The sequence below is a fragment of the Anarhichas minor genome, unplaced genomic scaffold (assembly GCF_050575085.1).
Source record: "Anarhichas minor isolate MPS153535 unplaced genomic scaffold, ASM5057508v1 ptg000017l, whole genome shotgun sequence".
Taxonomy (NCBI): domain Eukaryota; kingdom Metazoa; phylum Chordata; class Actinopteri; order Perciformes; family Anarhichadidae; genus Anarhichas; species Anarhichas minor.
The window spans coordinates 6356629-6376526 of record NW_027466463.1 but is presented as its reverse complement, the minus strand read 5'-3'; the positions used below and the strand labels follow the sequence as shown (position 1 = coordinate 6376526).

Below are 19898 nucleotides of genomic sequence, written 5' to 3'. Positions count from 1 at the left end.
TTAAGACACAAACACAGTGTTGCGGATTTCATAACGGTGAATCATCCCGATAGCATTCCTTCAAGGACATCCTGTGTAGCTGTTGCACACAGCATTGAGTTTACACTCTTTATGGTACCTTATAGTGTAAAAATAACATATTTATACTGAAACTAATCCACTTCACTTTGTGGAGAAAAGGAAATTTGCAGATACATTTTTATAAAGTGGCTTAAAAATACCAAACACCTGAATTAAAACATGAATAGCATACAGAATTATATGCAGTAGTTTCTACATCAGCATGAATGTATTTATCGTGAATACTTTCATAACTCCACATTAATGCAACCAGCCAGGCGTTAATACATCGAGAACACCAGTTCACTATAAAAGTTACTTTTTTTAAATGTAGTGGTTTGTGAGAAAGGCAATTCTATGCATGTGTGTCGTGATTCACTTTCAATAATCAATCACAAATGTAATTCCTGTGAGGGAACCATCCCCAGGTTGCACACTCTGACTCGCGTTGTATTTTCTCTCCTTAATCAATCCAGCTGGGAGTCTTTATTCTGCAAATGTGGCTGTCATCCAACCATAACATACCAGACGATGTGTTGAAGAGACACTGCATTTTTCTCAGTGCTGTATTTTAATTCCGGGCTCTGCAGAAACATGTTAAGAAACAACAACATGGGCAAACAAACAATTTGAGCACATCTTTGCATATTTTTTTGGTGTTTAGTCAAAAGACTGCACCCACATTCCCTATCTTACAGAGTGAAAAGGTCATGAAAAAATATTTGCGGCTTGTAACGGTAATCAAGTGGGAAAAGCTTGAAGTTTGAAATAACTCAATGGGGAACTTTGGCCTGCTCACACTGTAGACTTTAACCCTGGAGTGGTGCTTCAGAAGTACTCTGACCTCTTACTGCCCCCCCCTCCCCCTCCATATGTGGAGACTGAGGTGAGGAAGAGCACAAGTCAAAACTCCACCTGGAGCACACATGCATTCCCTGAGGGGAAAGACAAATGGTGTGTGTGTGTGTGTGTGTTTTTGAGAGCCGGAGAGATTCTTCAGTCTGCCTGCAGTCTTCATCCCGTGTAAAGCTTTGCTGGAACAGGGAGACAACAGAAGCTTTTAGGTCCTCATCTGGCCTGAATAGCGGTTCCATGCGCTTCACCTTTCAGATAAAGTCACTTCGGTGTGCTGGTCGTAAACAGTTAGAAATGACAAGAAAAAACAGACAATAATCCAACTGAAAAGACAACATCTGATCCATTTATTCCTCTTATCATCAATACATATGTACAAGTGTAAAAAATATCTTACTTTATAGTCGGTCAATTTGCCAATGATGGAAAAAAACAAAAAAGCTGATGCACATATCGACCTAGAACACATAACTGCTGCGGGATGCATAGAAATACTGCAGCAAAACTATGGACACGTTTACAGATATTTCTACCAGGTCTGTTTGGGACCTTCTTATGCAAACACATATAGAAAAAAACATAATGAATGTTTTATAAGCATGAGATCTGCATGCACCACACCACAGGTTTTCAGAGGATCTATTGAGTATTTTCAGCAAACTGCAAATTTGGCTTCATGAGGCAATAGTGCAGATACAATCCCAGAGATAGACGGCAGTGACGTCTTTAGATCAGTCCACGTGTAGCAGAGGGGATTTGTACGTTGGTTGTAAGAGTCCACGAGTTCATTTGAGCTCTCTCTCTGCTTCCTTCCACATACGTAATGAGCGCAGGACAACACAGGTCTTGCAGCTTCCTGTCACTCTTATAGACTAACACAAACACAGACAGATCACTGCTTTGCCTTCTTTAGGATGGTGCCCACCGCAGAGATGACCGTGGTCTTGGTGCCGCTGGCGGTGGTCGTCACGGAGACGACGGCAGGCAGGGTCGCCGTGGTGGTGATGAGGGTGGGCTGGGCCAGGGTCACAGGGATTGCAGAGTCCCACTTGCTTTTCCTCTTCTGGGCCTCTGCTGAGGAGAGGAAACACGGGGACGTGAGCTCAGGATTTAAAACCGCCAGCTGCACAGGACGAGCTGCACGGCACGATGCCGAGGAAAGGCCCGGTATCACTTCAGGTAAAGGTACCCAGTGGAGTTTTGACCACTAGTAGCGCTATGGAGCAGTGTGTTTAGTTTAGTTTGTGCAGACATGCGCGAGCCAGTCCTGACGTCAGCTTCCAGGCTACTCCGCTGACGGTAGCGGAATTGACCCTTCGCTAAGTCCCGCCCCTCGAACACAGACTGGCCAATCATAGCGTAATATCGGCCAGCTCAAACCAGGGTCCGACATCTATCCGGCTCTGCTCCATAGGCTCTCATGCAACGGCCTCAGATTTTCTGCTGCTTAACGTCGTGTAATAGTGATACTCGTTACCCGGACAGTTTGGAAGTTTCTAAAACAGGTAAAAACCTGTGGAGCTAACATTAGCAGAGTATGTTAGCACATCTTTAACTAGCGTTAGCACTTCTATGCTATGCTAGCTACTGATGGTATACTGAATGTCTACACATACTGCTTTAGCTTTTTAATGATTGTAACAGTGAAATAAGATCTATTCCGCTTTACAGAAACAGTGTTGTTCCTTCATTTTGTTTTCTTCTGTCTGGATCTCCAGGTGATGTGGAGGTTCACTTTTACACGGTGATCTGTAGCTTTAGCTCCTATCTTTATCGTTTTAACTTGATTTGCTGATGAATACGTTTGACATCCTCGATATATCTTTCAAACCCTTCTGTCTGCTTCTCTCCGAAATTGCTTTTTTGTTTTTTCATGAATGAGATCATATATATTCAGGGAGTGCAGTTCGTGACAGTGTGGGCTCCAAGGTAGCTCTGACAGCTTGACGGAGCGGTAGCGGGGGGAACGGAGATCAGCGAAGGGTCAATAGGGGTAAGAAACGTAGCAATGCACCAACCAAGGCAGCGTGAATAAGACTGCTAGCTAGCAAACATGCTGTTAAACAATGTACAACTATTATTATTTAAATTTTTAATAAAATCAACTTAACTCCACAGGGCCTTAAGTAACATGACTTCATCTTTCTGTATGAGTAATTGCTTTCTGACATTCAAACATAGGTCTCTGTTCCCTAAATGTTGCGTTAAGAGGGTTGTCTGGTAACCGCAGGGTCAACGGTTTGATCCTCGACTGGGACGTGTCATGTGTCGAAGTGTCCCTGAGCAAGACACTGAACCCCCGGCTCCCCAGGCGCCTGTCATTGGCAGCCCACTGCTCCCTATATACAGGGATGGGTCAAATGCAGTGGTCAAATTTCGTGTATGTGTATATGTATATGACAATAAAAAAAATGGTTTCGTTATAAAGACTATTTAATTGTGGCAGGATTATTGTGGAGAGAGTTGCAATGCACAAGTGATATTTATATAAATTATACACAATATCAAATAGCCTTGGCATTAAGGCAGAATAGAATTTTCCTTAAAAAATGTATAAACTCATACAAAAAGAATCCCTCTTAATCATCACTTAAGACCCACTAGAAGTGCCTGCACCCTGCCTGTATTTTCTTATTTTGCTGTGTTCGGGATGACCAGCGCCCGAGTGCCAGATTGTCAGCACGCATTCAAGAGGAAGCTACGAAAACGGCAGACGAAGCTCATTTTGTTCCGAATAGTTTTGCCGGCAGATTTTAAAAACCACTTGGTCGTGTGACACAATTGCCGGGACGTTTATGTAGCACGGTGCACTTCTGGAAGGAGCATAATCCGCGAGGCGCTGCGGTCATGGCGGATGTTTACCTGAGGCCGTGGTGGTGGCGGTGCTGCTGGTGGTGGAGGCTGCTGTGCTGGAGGGGTTGGTGCCCTTCTTAGTCCCTGTGACAAACTCAATCTGTGAAAACGCACAGAACGTTAGGCCGCTGATTTAATTACTGGCGCTGCTGGATGTGTGACTTTTTTTTTTTTTTTTAACCAACAACCACAACCTATTGCTGCTTGTCAACTCAAGGGGCACATCATCAGCGACACCGTTTGCAAACGAGGGGGGGGGGGGGGGGGGGCGTGAAATGACTCATTCCCTCCGTCTCCGTGTCATTCTCACACAAAATCTCGCTCCTCTGTAGCCTGCACAATGAAGCAGCTCCTGTAGGGTACATGTTCATTCAAGTCCAGTCTCTAAACTAAGGCGCAGGTGCTGGAATGATGCTGCTGATCGTAGCAGTGTGTATCACCTCGGAGTGATTATTCAGCGTAACTACCATAAAGCAAAAATAGCTGGCAAAGAAAGACACACTCAGGTGTTTTTTTGGAAGTGCATTCGTACAGAAAAACAGTGAAAAACAGGCATGGGCACGGCTCGGCTGTAAAGCTGTACCGGGTTGGGCCTGAGCTGCAGCGACGAGAGCTGAACTTGGCAATGCAGTTTTCTGCGTGGGTCTGATGGAGAACGTTAGGTAGGAATTAAGTGCAGCTGGTGGAGACTTGCCCGTGACGCAACAGAGAAGAGATCTGACAGCTATTTTTTGTTTTGTTCTGATAGTCAGACTCACCTTGGTCCGCTCCTTCTTGGCTTTCTCCAGTTTGTCCATCTCCACTTTCTGGGCTTTGGCTGGAAGGATAAGACAGAGACAGACACAGACACAGACACACACACACGCTTGTTTGTCGAGTTGTGTTCACATGGAGCTGCGAGGAAGAAGTAAAAGTAAAAGCAGCTCACCTAGAGCTTCGTAGTAAGAGTCCTCTGACCAGCCGTGAGGATCAAACATATCTTTCGGGTAGTTCGTTCCCAGTTCATCTATGCTGCAGAACTGGATGAGCTTCTCGTAAATGCTAAAACACAAACAAAGATAAAAGCTGATAAGACACTTTGTGGTACATTGTTGTGTTGCAGGTGGAGACAATGAGGGAGCTTGTTAAGTGTTTACACCAGAAAGTGTTTCTGGCATCACGTGTACGTAGCATTCCGTGTGTGTGTGTCTTGGTTTGGATGCGTGTTTGGATGTGTGTGTTGGTTTGGGTGTGTACTTCAGCTGCGCTGCGTACCTCGGGTTTCTAAATTCTTTCTTTTTCTGGATGTGGTTGTTTGTGTCAAAATCTCCATGGAGCTTCCTCTCGTACAGCTTGTGGATCTTGTCCTGTTGCAAAAAAAACAAAAAACAAACAGATCAGCAAAGGGCGTGAGCAGACAGCGGGTCGTCATCAACAGCTTCCTCCACACTCTACCAGTGTCAGTGTCACCGGATAAACAAAACTAGATGTGATCAGCTCGAGCTGGAGCGAGGGTCAGTGTGAATGGAGCTAGTGTGTGGAAGGTTTCTGATACCTTTGGAGAAATATTTGACAACCACATTCCACTGAGCCACAAGGAGCTGGCAGGTGTGGCCGGGGCACCAACAGTGATAAATGAGGGCCAACATGGAACAAGATGGAAGACGGGAATGCTGCTCAAAGGAGACGCTTATTACTGCTTCGCCATTGTCTTCTTTAATGAGCGTTTTCTGATCGGCTGAATGATAAATTACATTTTAAACCAAATGAGGATGTTACAAAATAATAGATAGGAGTATTTTTCTAATTTGCCACCACTATGATTTGGTCATCTTAAGGTACCGTCACCATTATTGGGGCTTCAAAGCTTCAGTGAGAAATATTCTGCCTCTTTCTCTTCACGAGCGTCAAAAGAAACAGATCTCAGTCAGATCTACGGTTTTATTTCGTGGTCACTAAGCTTGAGCTCCGGTTAGTCTGTGCATTTAAACAGCGGTGGGAGGGGAGACGACGACAACAACACAAGCTGTCCGACTTTCCTCAAACTCAGTCATTATTTACTGATATTGTACTTTACTATGCTATCATTGTCTAATGAGAGACGAGGACAAAAATCGATGCGATGCATGAATCTTGATGCATGAAGCGATGATTCATGCAGAAAGGTGGAATAAACCTCAAGAAACCTATTCGAAGCATGCCTCCGTTCCCCCGTGCCCTCGGGGCAGGGATATCCAGGCTGTTCAGGTGAAGGTGAATCATTAGTTGCTCATCTGATAGGCGGGGGAGTGTCGGCCCCGGCGGGGATCTTGCCGAGCTGTGCGCTTACTAAGTCAGCAGTGTGTCCTGACCTGCCTCCGCTCCTCGGGAGAAGAACAAACTTGGCTGCAGCGAGACACACCGAAAGAGAGCAGCGCTGGGCGACGCTTTAATTGACAGAAGATGACACCGTGTGCTGCTGTAATTACAGGGGGAGAGTCAGAATTTATGTAGCTACCAGAATGCATTTCTAACCCCCGGAGGGAGGCGAGGGGAAACTTCTAAATTTCTCACTTGGAGAACAGGTTATTTTGAGTGCGTCGACGCCAAGAAGACTCAAACGCTCTAAACTTTAACTCGTGACCGCGAACTCCAAACTCTAAACCTTGTGCGGACTCCAAAAGGGGAGAGTGTCTTCGGTAGTATGAATTTACTAACTGCAAAGTGTTTCTCCAGCACACACAACAAGCCTACAGACATGTTAAAACACAACACTGGGCACGGGGACTATTCCAGCAAGCTCGCAGTGAAAACCCACAAACCCCGGCTACATTCACACGCCCCTCTCTCCTCTGGTCTGATTAGCAGACACAACTGTGGCCTTTAGTGGTGGATATAAAAAGCTGCTCGCAGGAGACGGCAGCGTAGTGTGTTCAAGAGAAGAAAAAAAGCGTTTGGCAGTGCTTGAGTGACCATAGCAACAGCGGAGGCGTGTTTACCTGTAGTTGGCTCGAGCAGCGTCCAGGGGGCTCGGGGGGGATCCGGATCTCGTTGGGTGACATGTTCCTCACCTTCTCTGAGAACAGAGCTGGCAAGAAGAGACAGAAACACAAAACATGAGCACTTGTGCGTTCTCACCTCGGCGGATTTCCCCTCCACGCGCCGAATAAGAAGCCGTTGTTGTGCTTAAACAAAGTGAAACTGTTTTAGTGTTTGAATTAACAGACGGTGGGGGTGGGGGGGGATGTGCACTGGAGAGCAAACTCAAGTTAATCAAACAAGGGTTTTCACTGTGCGATAAGCAAACACTGCTTGAGGAATTCCTGAGCATCCTTGCTGTTCATTATAATCCTGTGTGTATGTCAGTGGTTCTTTTAGGGCAGGGTATGAGGAGTGAACGTTCGTGGCCAGGGAGTGGCAGTTGTTTGGGCTTGTGAGGAGAAGGGAGGCTTTCCTCCCTCCTCCCCTCTGGACCAGTCTCTTGTTTTGCTCTCCCTGCTCGACTTGCCTCACTCTGCTTTCTCTGACTGCGGGCCAGGCATTCTTCAGTGTCACCCTACATCCCAATCAGACACAGAGTCTTCACAGTCGTTCAGCAGCCATCAATCACGCTCTGAATAAGTGCTACAAGCTGCGTGCTGTGTGTGTTTTAACGCAGGAGCTTGGCCCTGCTGATGTTCTGCGCGGATCGTCAACAAGTCGAAACTTGCCGCAAGTACATCATTTTCTGTCTTTTAGCTTAGCCTTGCTGAACACTTTATTATAAAAAACACAAGAGGAACATTCCAGTCACGTACTCTTACACTTTAAGTGGAGTATCAGCAAGCTGGCTGTGAGGTGTCCAGGAGGTGTTTTCTTGTTTGGGGATGAACAATACTGATACTGATATCAATAATTGAGAATTTTGATACATTTTCTTACATAAACAAAGAAAATGTAATAGGAGCCTGTAAAATTGGCCTTTTAATAAGAACTATTTTAGCGCCCGTTCAAAACATGCCTACACGGTGTAACAGCTAACATCGTAGCGAGCGAGCAGTACCCAGCATGCCCCGAGGGGTCCCCTATTAAACTACAGTGTATACAGAACGCACTATTAATAAATATGTCCCATAGATCTCGCTCACGCTAACGCTAACATGCTGATGCCTAGAAGTTAGCGTTTACCAATTAAACATCTTAGCTTAGCATGTTAGCGCTCTACTTTTTGCACGTCAGCACTAAAGGCAAAGTGCAGCTGAGGCTGATGGGGATGTCATTGGTTCTGCAGGTATTTGCCACACAAAATCCAACAGCTGCTGAGATAGCATAGCTAAAAATAAACACTACGGACTTTCAAAATGACCGTAAACGCATCTTATCAGCAGACATATACGCAGATATGACATATCTGTAAGAAGCTAATATTGTCAATTACATGACACGAGTTTCGCCAAACTGTCACGCACCGAAGGCCGTCATCGAATGTCTGGACAAATTAGTAATGGCGTTTACTTCGTTGATCAGATAGTTCCCGCTCAAGTTGTACGGCTACTTGTGTTTCAGCAATAATGGAGAAATTTGGCTGATTTGTAGAAAAGGATTTGGTAGAAAACAAAGAAAGATATCGTTACAATTTTAAAAGTTACCCAGCTCTACCCACTGACAATGTCTTTAAACTGCGTTGGCACTTTTGCTACGGTTGACGGACTGCAGTCCGTCTCTCTGTGCTGGCTACAATCTGTCCGCTGACATAAACACTGCTGGTCCTCAGGGGCGCCGTCCCACACCGACGCTCTCTTTCCAGCAGTCCCTCCCTTCGGTATCTTTCCCCTCGGTCCTCTGACCGTGTGTGGGACCACAGATCCACACGACCTGCCGCCCTGACCTTTCTTTTACTATGTCTGGAAAGGTCATGGAGGAGCACCCTCTTCCATTAGCTTCACAGCTGGTATGGCTATGGTTTGCGAGGAGCAGGGCGTTGCCTTTGTTGGCGAGTCCCATCAAGTCATGCCAAGCATGCATGCATGCTTGGCATGCATGTATGTATGTATGTATGTATGTATGTAGGTTCGCACACATTTTTTGACAGCAAAATCATGAAGATAAATGGTTCCGTGCATCTAAGTAGTTTAAAGAACCCATATTTTAAAGCACAGAATATACTGCGGCCTCCAATGATAAAAAGCTTGACGAGGCAAGTCTGGTGAGTCAGAGGCATTAGGTGTGAGCTTGGTATTTCAGCTAACTCTCTCACAGACAATTACACACTGTAGCTGCAACAGGCGGCTCAGCATTGTTGAAGCCCGCTAATCTGCTCTAGACATCAGGAGATTTAGTGGATCATTTTAGAGCCTTCATGGACAAACTCTAATTTAAACACCAGAATAAACTCTGGGGCCTCCACAGTAGCAAAGGAAGTGTGAATAAATCACAGCTCGTGTGCGATAAACATCCCCGTTTATAATTCGGATCAGTGTGAGAGGAACGTCCTCATGTAACAGCAGAGCTGACAGGAAGGACGTGGAGACACAGAGCAATAAACAGACAGAGAAAAGATTATGACCCTGCAACAGAATCGCCATCTGTCCTCGCGAAAAAAAACTGACAGAAAGTCACAGCTTGTGCCCCGAGGGCTCTTTTGGGACAGACGGACAATGTCTTCAGTGAACGGACAAAGAGCCGTCTTCAGCCTGCTGACGGGAGGCCTTTTGCCAGACCCACTGTGACATTTACTGACAGACGACACAGAGGAGCCAAGCTGCGCTGCAGTAATGTGAAGTGTCTGGGCCGGGAGTCACAGCCAATGGTGGCCGTTTGAAAACTAAAAATTGCTCCGGAGCGTTTCCCCTTTTCCTACGAGACTTCTTTTTATGGCTGCAACACACCGGAGGAGTGGAAGTGGTGATGATCCATGGGCAGAAGCCACCAAGTTCACTCGGCTACTGCCGTCCCACCAGCTGGGAGCGTGTCGGGAGTCCAAGAGGAAGGCTTCTTACTAAGGTACACTTTTAGAACACACCAGCAGCGCTCAAGAATGCAAAAAGCTGTGATAATCTCCCCTTTTGTGCAGTTTTAGAACAAACTAGTTGCATTAATCATCTCCTACTTGGATTAATTCAGGCATTCCCTTTCAAAATAAAACCATTTCTCTATGGGGTTCAATCAGCAGTCATATTATTTTGATTATTCTAATCAGGTCTCCACCCTCATTGCAACACATCGTTACATATTTAGTTGTCTGGTGTTATTTTGCAGTGACATGACGGATGAGGATGAGTGCAGCGTTGTGTAATCTGTGCATCTAGCTCCGGGCTCGTATAAACAAACAGCAGTGTGGGCCGTTCGTGGCTTTTCTCGGACCGGTGAGTGAAAAGCTGCTCCCTGTATCACTCATATCCTGTCTGATCTGATGCCCACTGAACACACCTGTACAGGTCAGCCATTACTCACTAACCGTGGGTCATAACCCATCTGTCAGTCAGTGGACAAAGAGGCTTTGATAACTCACCCGGGTTTAGTTAGTGATTCATGCGTTCAGTGCACCAACACCCAACTGGCACAATAAAATGTAAAAGTCTGGTTCTTACGGCGTGCACTACGTCTGTATTATTATACATGCATACCGATCCAGAAGCGGGCGTCATTCTGTGTGGTTCTTATTGTCATCAATGACTAAAGGCTCAGTCATTTCCTAAAACAGCTGGGCACTGTAAACACTGTAAACTTCACTAAAACAAGAGTAAACAGGGCATTTATTGGGACTATTTTCTGCTGCAAATGAATACAATGTTTCTGCAGGGCGTTCAAAGTTAAATTTAGCACTGTTCAACACTTTTTTATTACCATATAGAATGCAAAAGTTTCAGGATGATACTGGCAAAATATAATAAAGTATGATGGAAAATCAGTAGGGGCCTAGAATTATTTATTATTATGTCATATTGTACAGAACTTTCCAGCAGTAATAATTCTTAATCATAGAATTCATGAAGTGAATGTGACCCCGGGGGAAAGCAGCTAGCAGTAGTAACAGTGTTACCGGTTTAATGCTGCCTTCACAATCCACTGTTGAAATAATACATTTTAGTATTATTTAGTTAATTGGTGTGCAACACCTCCTGACAGCCCGCAATCAGACACACAAACATGCGATACCTTCGGGGCCGGACACATGTCTGTATTTCTGTGAAGCGGGCAATGAACGCATGGCCTCAACTGTACGATCAGCTAAGCAACATCAGGAGCAACCTGCCTCTGCACCCTTTAAAGTGGCCTCGTATTTTACTAGGACGGTAAAAGTCGCCACATGTATCCCGGGCTTTACATTACTGCCTATGGCAGGCAAGAGGCAATACGAACACTTGTTTTAACATTATATATAATACTTAAAGACTTTTAATACCTTCTGAGGCCTTTTTAGGAGAGTATTAAAAAAGTTATTTGCTCGTCGTCTTGCGGAGAGAACTAACAAAACATGAATTCAGTTTTTTCACAAATTGGCATCATTACGTAGTTATTTCGGAGTCCCTTTTTGTCGGTTTATTGCAGTTAAAGCACAGCTAAATCTGTTTATTTTGGGTTCATACAGCTGTAGTAAACAGCCGACGTGTGGCTTGCTAGACAGTGAATACACTTCGATAAAATCCACGGAGCTCCTCTGGACAATGTTATGAACCAGACATGACGGCGTTTAGTTTCCTGCGATATCTGGGACTTCCGCAACACGTACTAAGCACACACTTTTTCAAAAATATTTCAAACTGCATGACCACTGATCTTTTACAAATTGTAAACACATCCCTTCTCTCAGGTGTCTTCCCACAAGCCCTAAAAACTGCAGTTATTAAACCACTCCTAAAGAAGGCTAGTTTAGACTCCGCAACAATGAAAAATTATAGGCCAATATCAAACCTCCCATTTTTAAGTAAAATAATTGAAAAAGCGGTTTTCCAACAGCTGAACAAATTCTTGGCCGTAAATAACTGCTTTGATGTCTTCCAGTCAGGCTTTCGACAGCACCACAGTACTGAAACTGCTCTTGTTAAGGTTTTCAACGACATCCACTTAAACACAGACAATGGCAGAAGTTCAGTCTTAGTATTACTGGATGTCAGTGCTGCATTCGACACGGTCGACCATGCCATACTCCTAGAAAGACTAAAAATCTGGGTGGGACTTTCTGGCACAGCACTTAACTGGTTTGAATCCTACTTGAAGGACCGAGAATACTTTGTGTCTGTAGCTAATTACACATCAGAGCTGACTAAAATGACATGTGGTGTTCCCCAAGGTTCAATACTGGGGCCTCTTCTTTTCAACATCTACATGCTTCCACTAGCTCAGATTATGGAAAACAACAAAGTGTGTTATCATAACTATGCAGACGACACACAAATCTACATAACTATGTCACTAGGGGACTATAATCCCATACAAGGGCTGGGTAACTGCATTGAACAAATCAACAACTGGATGTGCCAGAATTTTCTTCAATTAAACAAAGATAAAACCGAAGTAATTGTTTTTGGTACCAAGGACGAACGATTGAAAATCACCGCTCAGCTTCAATCACTGATGTTAAAACCCACAAACCAAGCCAGAAATCTGGGTGTAGTTATGGATTCAGACCTCAACCTGAACAGCCAAATCAAGACAATTACAAAATCAGCCTACTATCACCTGAAGAATATATCAAGGATTAGAGGACTTATGTCTCAACAGGATTTGGAAAAACTTGTCCATGCATTTATCTTCAGTAGACTGGACTACTGTAACGGTGTTTACACAGGTCTCTGTAAAAAGTCTGTCAGAAAGCTGCAGCTGATTCAGAACGCTGCAGCTCGAGTCCTCACTAAGACCAGGAGGGTGGATCACATTACTCCAGTTCTGAGGTCTTTGCACTGGCTTCCTGTCAAACAAAGAATTGACTTTAAAATCCTGCTGTTGGTTTATAAAGCACTGAATGGTTTAGGGCCAAAATACATCTCTGATCTGCTGGTACCTTATGAACCATCCCGACCGCTTAGGTCGTCTGGGACTGGTCTACTTTCTGTTCCCAGAGTCAGAACTAAACACGGAGAAGCAGCGTTCAGTTTTTCTGCTCCACATATCTGGAACAAAGTCCCAGAAAGCTGCAGGTCTGCTGAGACCCTCAGCTCCTTTAAATCTAGATTGAAGACTGTTCTGTTTGCTGCTGCCTTTAATTGAACCACATTCAATTAATCTATTAATCAATTTCCTGCATTTCTGCATTTTACTACTGTATTTTATTTCTTACACTGTTTTTATTGTTTCAATGAATGTTCTTAATTGTTTTTAAATCTCCTTTTCTTTTGCCTTATGTTTTGATGCTTTTAATGGTTTTATGTGAAGCACTTTGAATTACCTTGTTGTTGAAATGTGCTATACAAATAAACTTGCCTTGCCTTGCCTAAGCAGAAATAGAGGTTATTTTTCCATGGTTGATGTCGGACAGTTGAACGGATTTCAGGGCGATAAGCCACGCCCCCTCTCAAGCGCGTCCAGCGCGATTCACGCGAATGAACACAAATGGTCCCCGGCGAGACTGGCAGCGCGAATAATTCGCTGCGTTTGGTGTGAACATGGCAAGGTTAGGAGTTGGTCAAATGTATGCGTGTGTTTGTGTGTGTGTGTGTGTGTGAACTCACCAACTAGCTCATTGGGGTCCTTTCTTTCTACTTCTGGGATCTGTAAAAAGAAAAGAAGAAGAGTGAAGAAGAGAGAAAGAGAGATACATGGGGTATTTAAATCTCCTTTGAAAAAGGAGAATGTGATCATCAACAGCACCAGTGGAAGAGATTATCAAACCATGTTCCCAGCTTGGATATAGTGGTGGATTACAAGTGGGTTGGTGAGGTGAACTGGCCGTTCTTGTGAAAGATGTGGAACTGGAAACAAAAGCTCATTCCATAAGTACCTGAGTCCTACAAATCACAGATGCTAAATGCAATAGACTGCACCGAATGGAAGCCAACGGGTGAACAGTTTCTAATAAGTAATAGAAACCAGAAGAGTAAATCTAGGCAGCTTCCAGTGAATGCCTGAGCTCGGCAGCAGGAGGAGGAGGAGTCCTGTACAGCAGAAATATGCCGCCTGTTGTGCCAGCTCTGTGGGCAAAACACAGGTTCAGCACAAAGGAACAGGGCTGGTATTCACGGGCATCATGTCGTCACTTAGCAACCGCACGGGCACATTAAAGAATTGTCCTGAAAATCACGAGGAGGAGGAGAGAAAGACAGCGGAGCACGCTGGCAGAAATCCAAACCAAAAAATAAAACGAGCCAATAAGATACTCTTCAGTTCACTGATCCACAGCTGAAGGAGGGTCAAGAGGTCACATTAAGCTATAAACCCGCAGCACTGGACCTGCTGTGATTCACTGGGGGTTTTAATAAAGAATTTAAACTTAGCCTTAACCAACACCGACCCATGTCAGGGATAAGTTAAGAGCAGCGTTATGAGGATCGACTCGCTTCCCTGTAAACTGCACATCTTGATCTGAATATGTTCGCGGTCGATGGCAGTGACAACAAATGAGTTTAGCTGTTCTTCTGAGTGCCTAATTGTTGACAACATTTGAAAAATTAAATGAAATCTTTATTGAGACTTAGACAAGAAGCTTTGATTGTACACTGGAGCTGAGAAGACCTCATACAAATAAATAACACTAATCAAGGTTATAATCTCTTTTATTGAAACAACTCAAAGGAAGCACAAACAGAAAGTTACAACAGAACGCTTTCTTGCCGCTTTCCTGCCATTGTATTGGATTTGAAAGCAGCGGGCATTTAATAGGCGGTGAGGGTCTAATGAATGATGCTTCATGGGAAACGTAGGATGTGGTATTTTTGAGCTCGACTCACACTAAGGCCAAACGGTACCCCTTTAAACATGCTATGACACAGAATTACCGCTTATTTCCTAATTACAGAACTATAAGAGCATCCCAGACTTAGTCAGTGGGTGCTACATGAAGAGTAGACGGATGCAGACGTAGAACCTCACACATGCTTCCATTTATTTTCTATTAAAAATAAATAAATAAATAAATAAATAAATAAAGGTAGCTCAGACTTTTATCCAGGATAAAAACCCGTCTTGCTCAAACGAGATGATTCTACAGCTTTGAGTTCAATGCTAACAAAGTCATGCTAACACGCCCACAGGGACAACATGCTGATGTCACGTTAAACACGTAGTAAAGTTACGGTCAGTTATGTAGTAATTTGGTCGTATACTAGGCATGACAGCGCTATACCAAAAGTTAAGGGATCCTTAAAGTTATATTCTAGAAAGCTTTAATATCTGATTCCTCAGCAATCCATCCAAGAGTTGTCAAGATATTTCACTCTGAAACAACAATGTAAAACTGCTGGTGGTGCTAGAGGAAGAGTCGGTGATCAGAATTGATTGTCTACTTCGGATCGTGAACGTCTAATAGAAACATCATGCCAGTCCATCCAAAAGATGTTTCACTCTGGATCAAAGGTGTGGACCGACGCCTGGCAATGGACACAGGAGCTCTGAAGCTCAGGTTAAAGGGAGACCTCCCTAGTGCTCACTATGATGCCCTGCTGCCCAACTACATCGAAAAGACAAACACTTCACAAAGAGCCCTGAGATCACAGACAATTCCCTCAACGTAAGTGTTATAACCAAGCAAACAGAAACCCTTCCAACACCCCATAAATAATGTATGAGCAGCAAAGCTCTTCCCCAAAGGAACCGGGCAGAGGGCCATAGACACATTTCAGAGATTTCATGAGAATCCATTGGCTCTGGTTAAAGGAGATCAAAGTATTGTGAGGTGACCTACTTATCTGCAGTTAGCCAGAACTGTATCAACACACCAACTGCCATTCAGAGCCAATAGATAACATAGATAAGAAAATACAGAGGGAGGACAGAATGAGAGCTAATATAAACATTCTCTCTCATTCTGTCAACTAATACATCAGAATCTGAGTCAAAGCTAAACAGCATCGTGTTATTCTGCTGCTACAGGCTGCAAATTAAATCATATATCAAGATATTATTATTGGGCCTGTCACGATAATTACGTTTTAGACTTATCATACGATATATGGATCGGACCGTGATCACTTTTGCTGACCTCGATATTGCCCATTGCGTTGACATAAGAACGTCAGACATTAGCCAGCATGCTGCCAGAATAAACAGCAGGGTTCCCCTCCCGTTACAACACTCGGGCATCTTCATGAACAAAGCCATGGAGTCCATTTCATTCATTGTTTTGGTTGTGTGGATTTATTTGCTTTCTGTTTAATTTCTTTAGAATATTTCAATATTTGTGTTCACATTCCAATGTCTGAAGATTCTTAGAAACATCACTGCTCTCAGGGTAAACTTGCATTATTAAGCTATTATATCACCGGTATCAGTGGCATGAAATAGTGATACACAATCATGTCTAAATTGATAACATTTTGGACTAAAGTTCTTGATTAAATGAGAAGACATGCTATATCGTGATATACATCGTTAGATATTAAATGACCTATGTCTAGATGGGAGATTTTTGCCATATCGGCACGCCCGAGCTACAATACACACCACACGTGTCAGTCAAATCACATCATGACACACAGTGTCACAATATCACAAAATCCGTGCATTGCCAGCGCTGTTATCTCGGCGGCATAATGAAGAGACAAAACTCTCCCAAACCCGCAGCTTATCAAATTATTATCTCACAGAGTAGACGTCGTCTGACTTGTATCGTTTCCGCTTGTTGGGTTTGTGACTCACTCTCACTGACCTGCACCAAACAGTGCATGCAGGAAGCTCACATGGCTTTACCCCACACACACACACACACACACACACACACACACACACACACACACACACACACACACACACACACACACACACACACACACACACACACACACACACACACACACACACACACACACACACACACACACACACAGAGAGAGGGTGGGGTTAGTATGGTGTGCAGGTTCAAGTACATGAGCCCTTCACTTCAGAGGAGGTTTCATACTCGCATTGAGAACATGACCTGGTGTTACCTACGTTTTATATTGGAGCGTTCATCTGACATACATAAGCCCACAGCACCACCTGGTGAGCATGCTCCCTCATAGCACAGCTTTAAATGTGCCATCCCTTTTTGGTTAGTCACTAAACAAATGGGATCCTTTCACAAATCCCACACCAGGCGGGTGTTCAAATACCTCAACATCCTCTGCGTCCCTCCCCTCGTCGGAGTCGTCCATTTCCTAGAAAAACAAAAATGCAGAAGCTTAACACCGTAAGGATCAAAATGAACAGGGGGGCACAAATGTTTATTTGGATTGCTGAAAAATAACTTAAAAGGGGCATTCCACCAATTTTACATTATGATAGTCAGTTGTATAATATCTTGGGGGTCTGGAGGAAGCTTTCTGGAGCCTGAACATTAACACTGAAGATGTCTTGACGGTCACCTTGGCTTTGACGTGAGACCTCACAGCAGACCTGTGTAAACAACTGCTGATGCAAAGGGTTTGACAGTAGCGTGTGTTTGGGATACTCGACGGCCTAATAACAGATGCTGGTGATGAGTTGCATTTCAGTAGGAGCCTGTGTTTTTGGAGTTTGACCCATACTTGGGACTAACGGTCAGGATACCTCAGCCTCTGCTGCTTTGATCTGTCTCATGTGAGTCATTTCATGAAAGTGCAATACCAAACCGCCTTTAATTAAAGCTTCTGAACAGCATTACAGTGACACTGTAACAAGATCGGTGCTTTGTACACCCAGTGTTGTATAACTGTGTCAGAGTTGCATTGGTTCAACTGCATGTTTATTTTTTGAGGAGGTAGTCATGTTGTTGTAGTATTGGATTCATTCAATATATTTGACTGTGTTTCTAATATGTTTGCCTCTTCATTTATGTAAATGACAAGGACTAAATAACAAAACATCCATCTTTATAATGTAGTCAAATAAAACAAATGACACATGACAGACTCGGATATAAATAAACCGAGTTAACACACAAACAACTAAAACCAAACTTAAACATAAAGGCAGTATTTACTGCAAGACCTGTGTACTGTAGGGCATTACGTCACAGAGATGTTTGAACTTTTCTGTCCACTCTGTGTACAAGCCATCAGTTCAGCAGGGATGCAGAGAGGGCACATGGTACTTAGCCCATATAAACCATATTATAGTTAACCTATATCTATTTAAAAGTATGAACACACACAGGAGTAGGATATGAGAGTTACAATCTACAAGTAAATATGATATGAAATGTAGGTCCTCTGTCATAATAGTCACTGTCTGTGTTTCCAAGATGATGTCATTAAAAATATGTTTTGTTTTGTCTGCCCAACAATCCGAAACCCAACGATATACACATTACAGTTAATATAAACACAGAGAAGCAGATTTAAGAAGCTGTAAACAATGAATGTTTGGTGTTTTAACTAGACTTAAATGATTACTTGATTTAGTTTTTTTGTATTCATGTAATTAATATCAAAAACAATAACTAGATCTCTAGTTAGGTGACCCTTTTGTTTACATTTGGATCATCGATTATACTGTATCTTAAATATTGGAAATTGTGGTTGCACTTCAATGTAGGAACATTTAAAAGATATTAGTTTCCAAGTTTAATTGAATTCTGTTGTGATGTTTGTGTTAGAGAGCTAACTCTCATGGATTAATAAATGTAATAATACATCTAAATCTCAATGTTGAATAAAATAACCTTGATTGTAAACACAGTACAGCCCTGGTTTTCTGTAATAACAGATATTTACGATAAAGACTACTGTGGGCAAATAAATCCAAACTGATTAATTTTCAAAATACTTTGCAGTACTAATTCTAACGTTTAACGTCAAGGGGGGTGATGTGACAAGATCTCCTTCACTCTACACGATTACAGACATGTTGCAAGTTGATGATTACACATTCTGTGCAACACGTCTGATCTTGAATATGATGTGCTAATAACAAAACCAAAGAGCATTGGTGAGATCCTCTCAAGTTTTTCATTCCTCCCAAAGTTCAGTGAAGACTCAAGTGTGCAACATTAGATCCCCTCACAATGAACTGTCAAAAAGCATCAGATTCTCTACCACCACACCCAGTTAATACGTTCACCCAAACACCAGTGGAATCCAACTGAATGGTCAACTCACAAACATGTTTTGAGCTCCGGTACTGACCGAGTGGCTCTCTCTGCTGTCTTCATCTGCAGACACCTTCACTTCCGCACCCTCCGTTCGGTTCAGGTCATCGTCCCCATAGCTGTACACCAGGCCACTCCCACGAGCCTCTGGTGATGGAGAGCAAGAGACAGGGAGGCAAAAGGGTCACCACACAGAAAACATGTCAGATCACTACAAGAGGCATTAGCTAGCTGTGCATCAGGGCTACAGGAAGACACAACGAAGCCATACTTCATTGCCAAATATAATACATCTAGTACAAACACATCATAACATTACACTCTTCTGTTACCCTTAGAGCTAAGAAGTGAAACCAGTAGCTTTACAGGAAAACAAAAGACCTCTGTTGTTCTTGAGCGCTTCACGTTTTTTCTATATTATGTGCCAGGTAATAACATCAACAAGACCAAAACAAAACCAACAACACCCTGTTGAAATAACTTTGTATTATTTAACTTCGTAGGTTAACGGGTTTTATTTCACAAACATATCTTGAATATATTCGACACTCTGTCTGTAAACTAGCTAAGTTCACTGTTAGCTACAAGCTAACGTTAGCTAGCACATGACCACATAAGACTCCCACAGCAACATAGACAGCGTTTTACAGCCACATAGGACCAACGGAACTATTACATGTGTTATAACGTACCTGTCTCTTCTGATTCGGGGTCAGAGTCAGGCTCTGAATCGTCTCCATAGTCTGCTAAAGAGGAAAGCAGAGCGCTCTTTTTACCGCTCGCCATTGCCGTGTCGCCTTATGCGTCGCATAAACCCCCGGTCGCAGAGTAATTACGTCAGTCACATTGTACCGCGTAAGAGACGGCGTAGCACCGGGATATGTAGTCCTCATGTTTATTTGGCGACGCTAAAAACCTACAGTCTGTGGCTGTAACAAGGGGAATACTGTGAATATTGTTGATAAATGAGCAACATTTAAGTATTCCATTTTAG

General features: G+C 43.4%; 1 protein-coding gene across 4 annotated transcripts; it reads right to left on the bottom strand.

Moving 5' to 3' along the window:
• Nucleotides 1-1239: 1239 nt before the first annotated feature.
• On the bottom strand, nucleotides 1240-19725 carry sap30bp (SAP30 binding protein). 4 transcript variants are annotated; one of them, XM_076093128.1, is made up of 10 exons: nucleotides 19597-19725; nucleotides 18915-19051; nucleotides 16950-16994; nucleotides 13377-13416; nucleotides 6726-6814; nucleotides 5023-5114; nucleotides 4697-4809; nucleotides 4527-4585; nucleotides 3778-3868; nucleotides 1240-1989 (listed from the first exon to the last, which is right to left on the bottom strand). In XM_076093128.1, exons 1-10 carry the CDS (start codon nucleotides 19688-19690, stop codon nucleotides 1808-1810), a joined length of 942 nt encoding a protein of 313 aa, XP_075949243.1. In that variant the 5' UTR covers nucleotides 19691-19725; the 3' UTR covers nucleotides 1240-1807. The 4 variants fall into 4 exon arrangements, with proteins under 4 accessions (XP_075949243.1, XP_075949244.1, XP_075949246.1 ...); XM_076093129.1 differs by having other exon boundaries at nucleotides 1240-1986; XM_076093131.1 differs by having other exon boundaries at nucleotides 18942-19051.
• Between the last annotated feature and the right edge of the window lie 173 nt (nucleotides 19726-19898).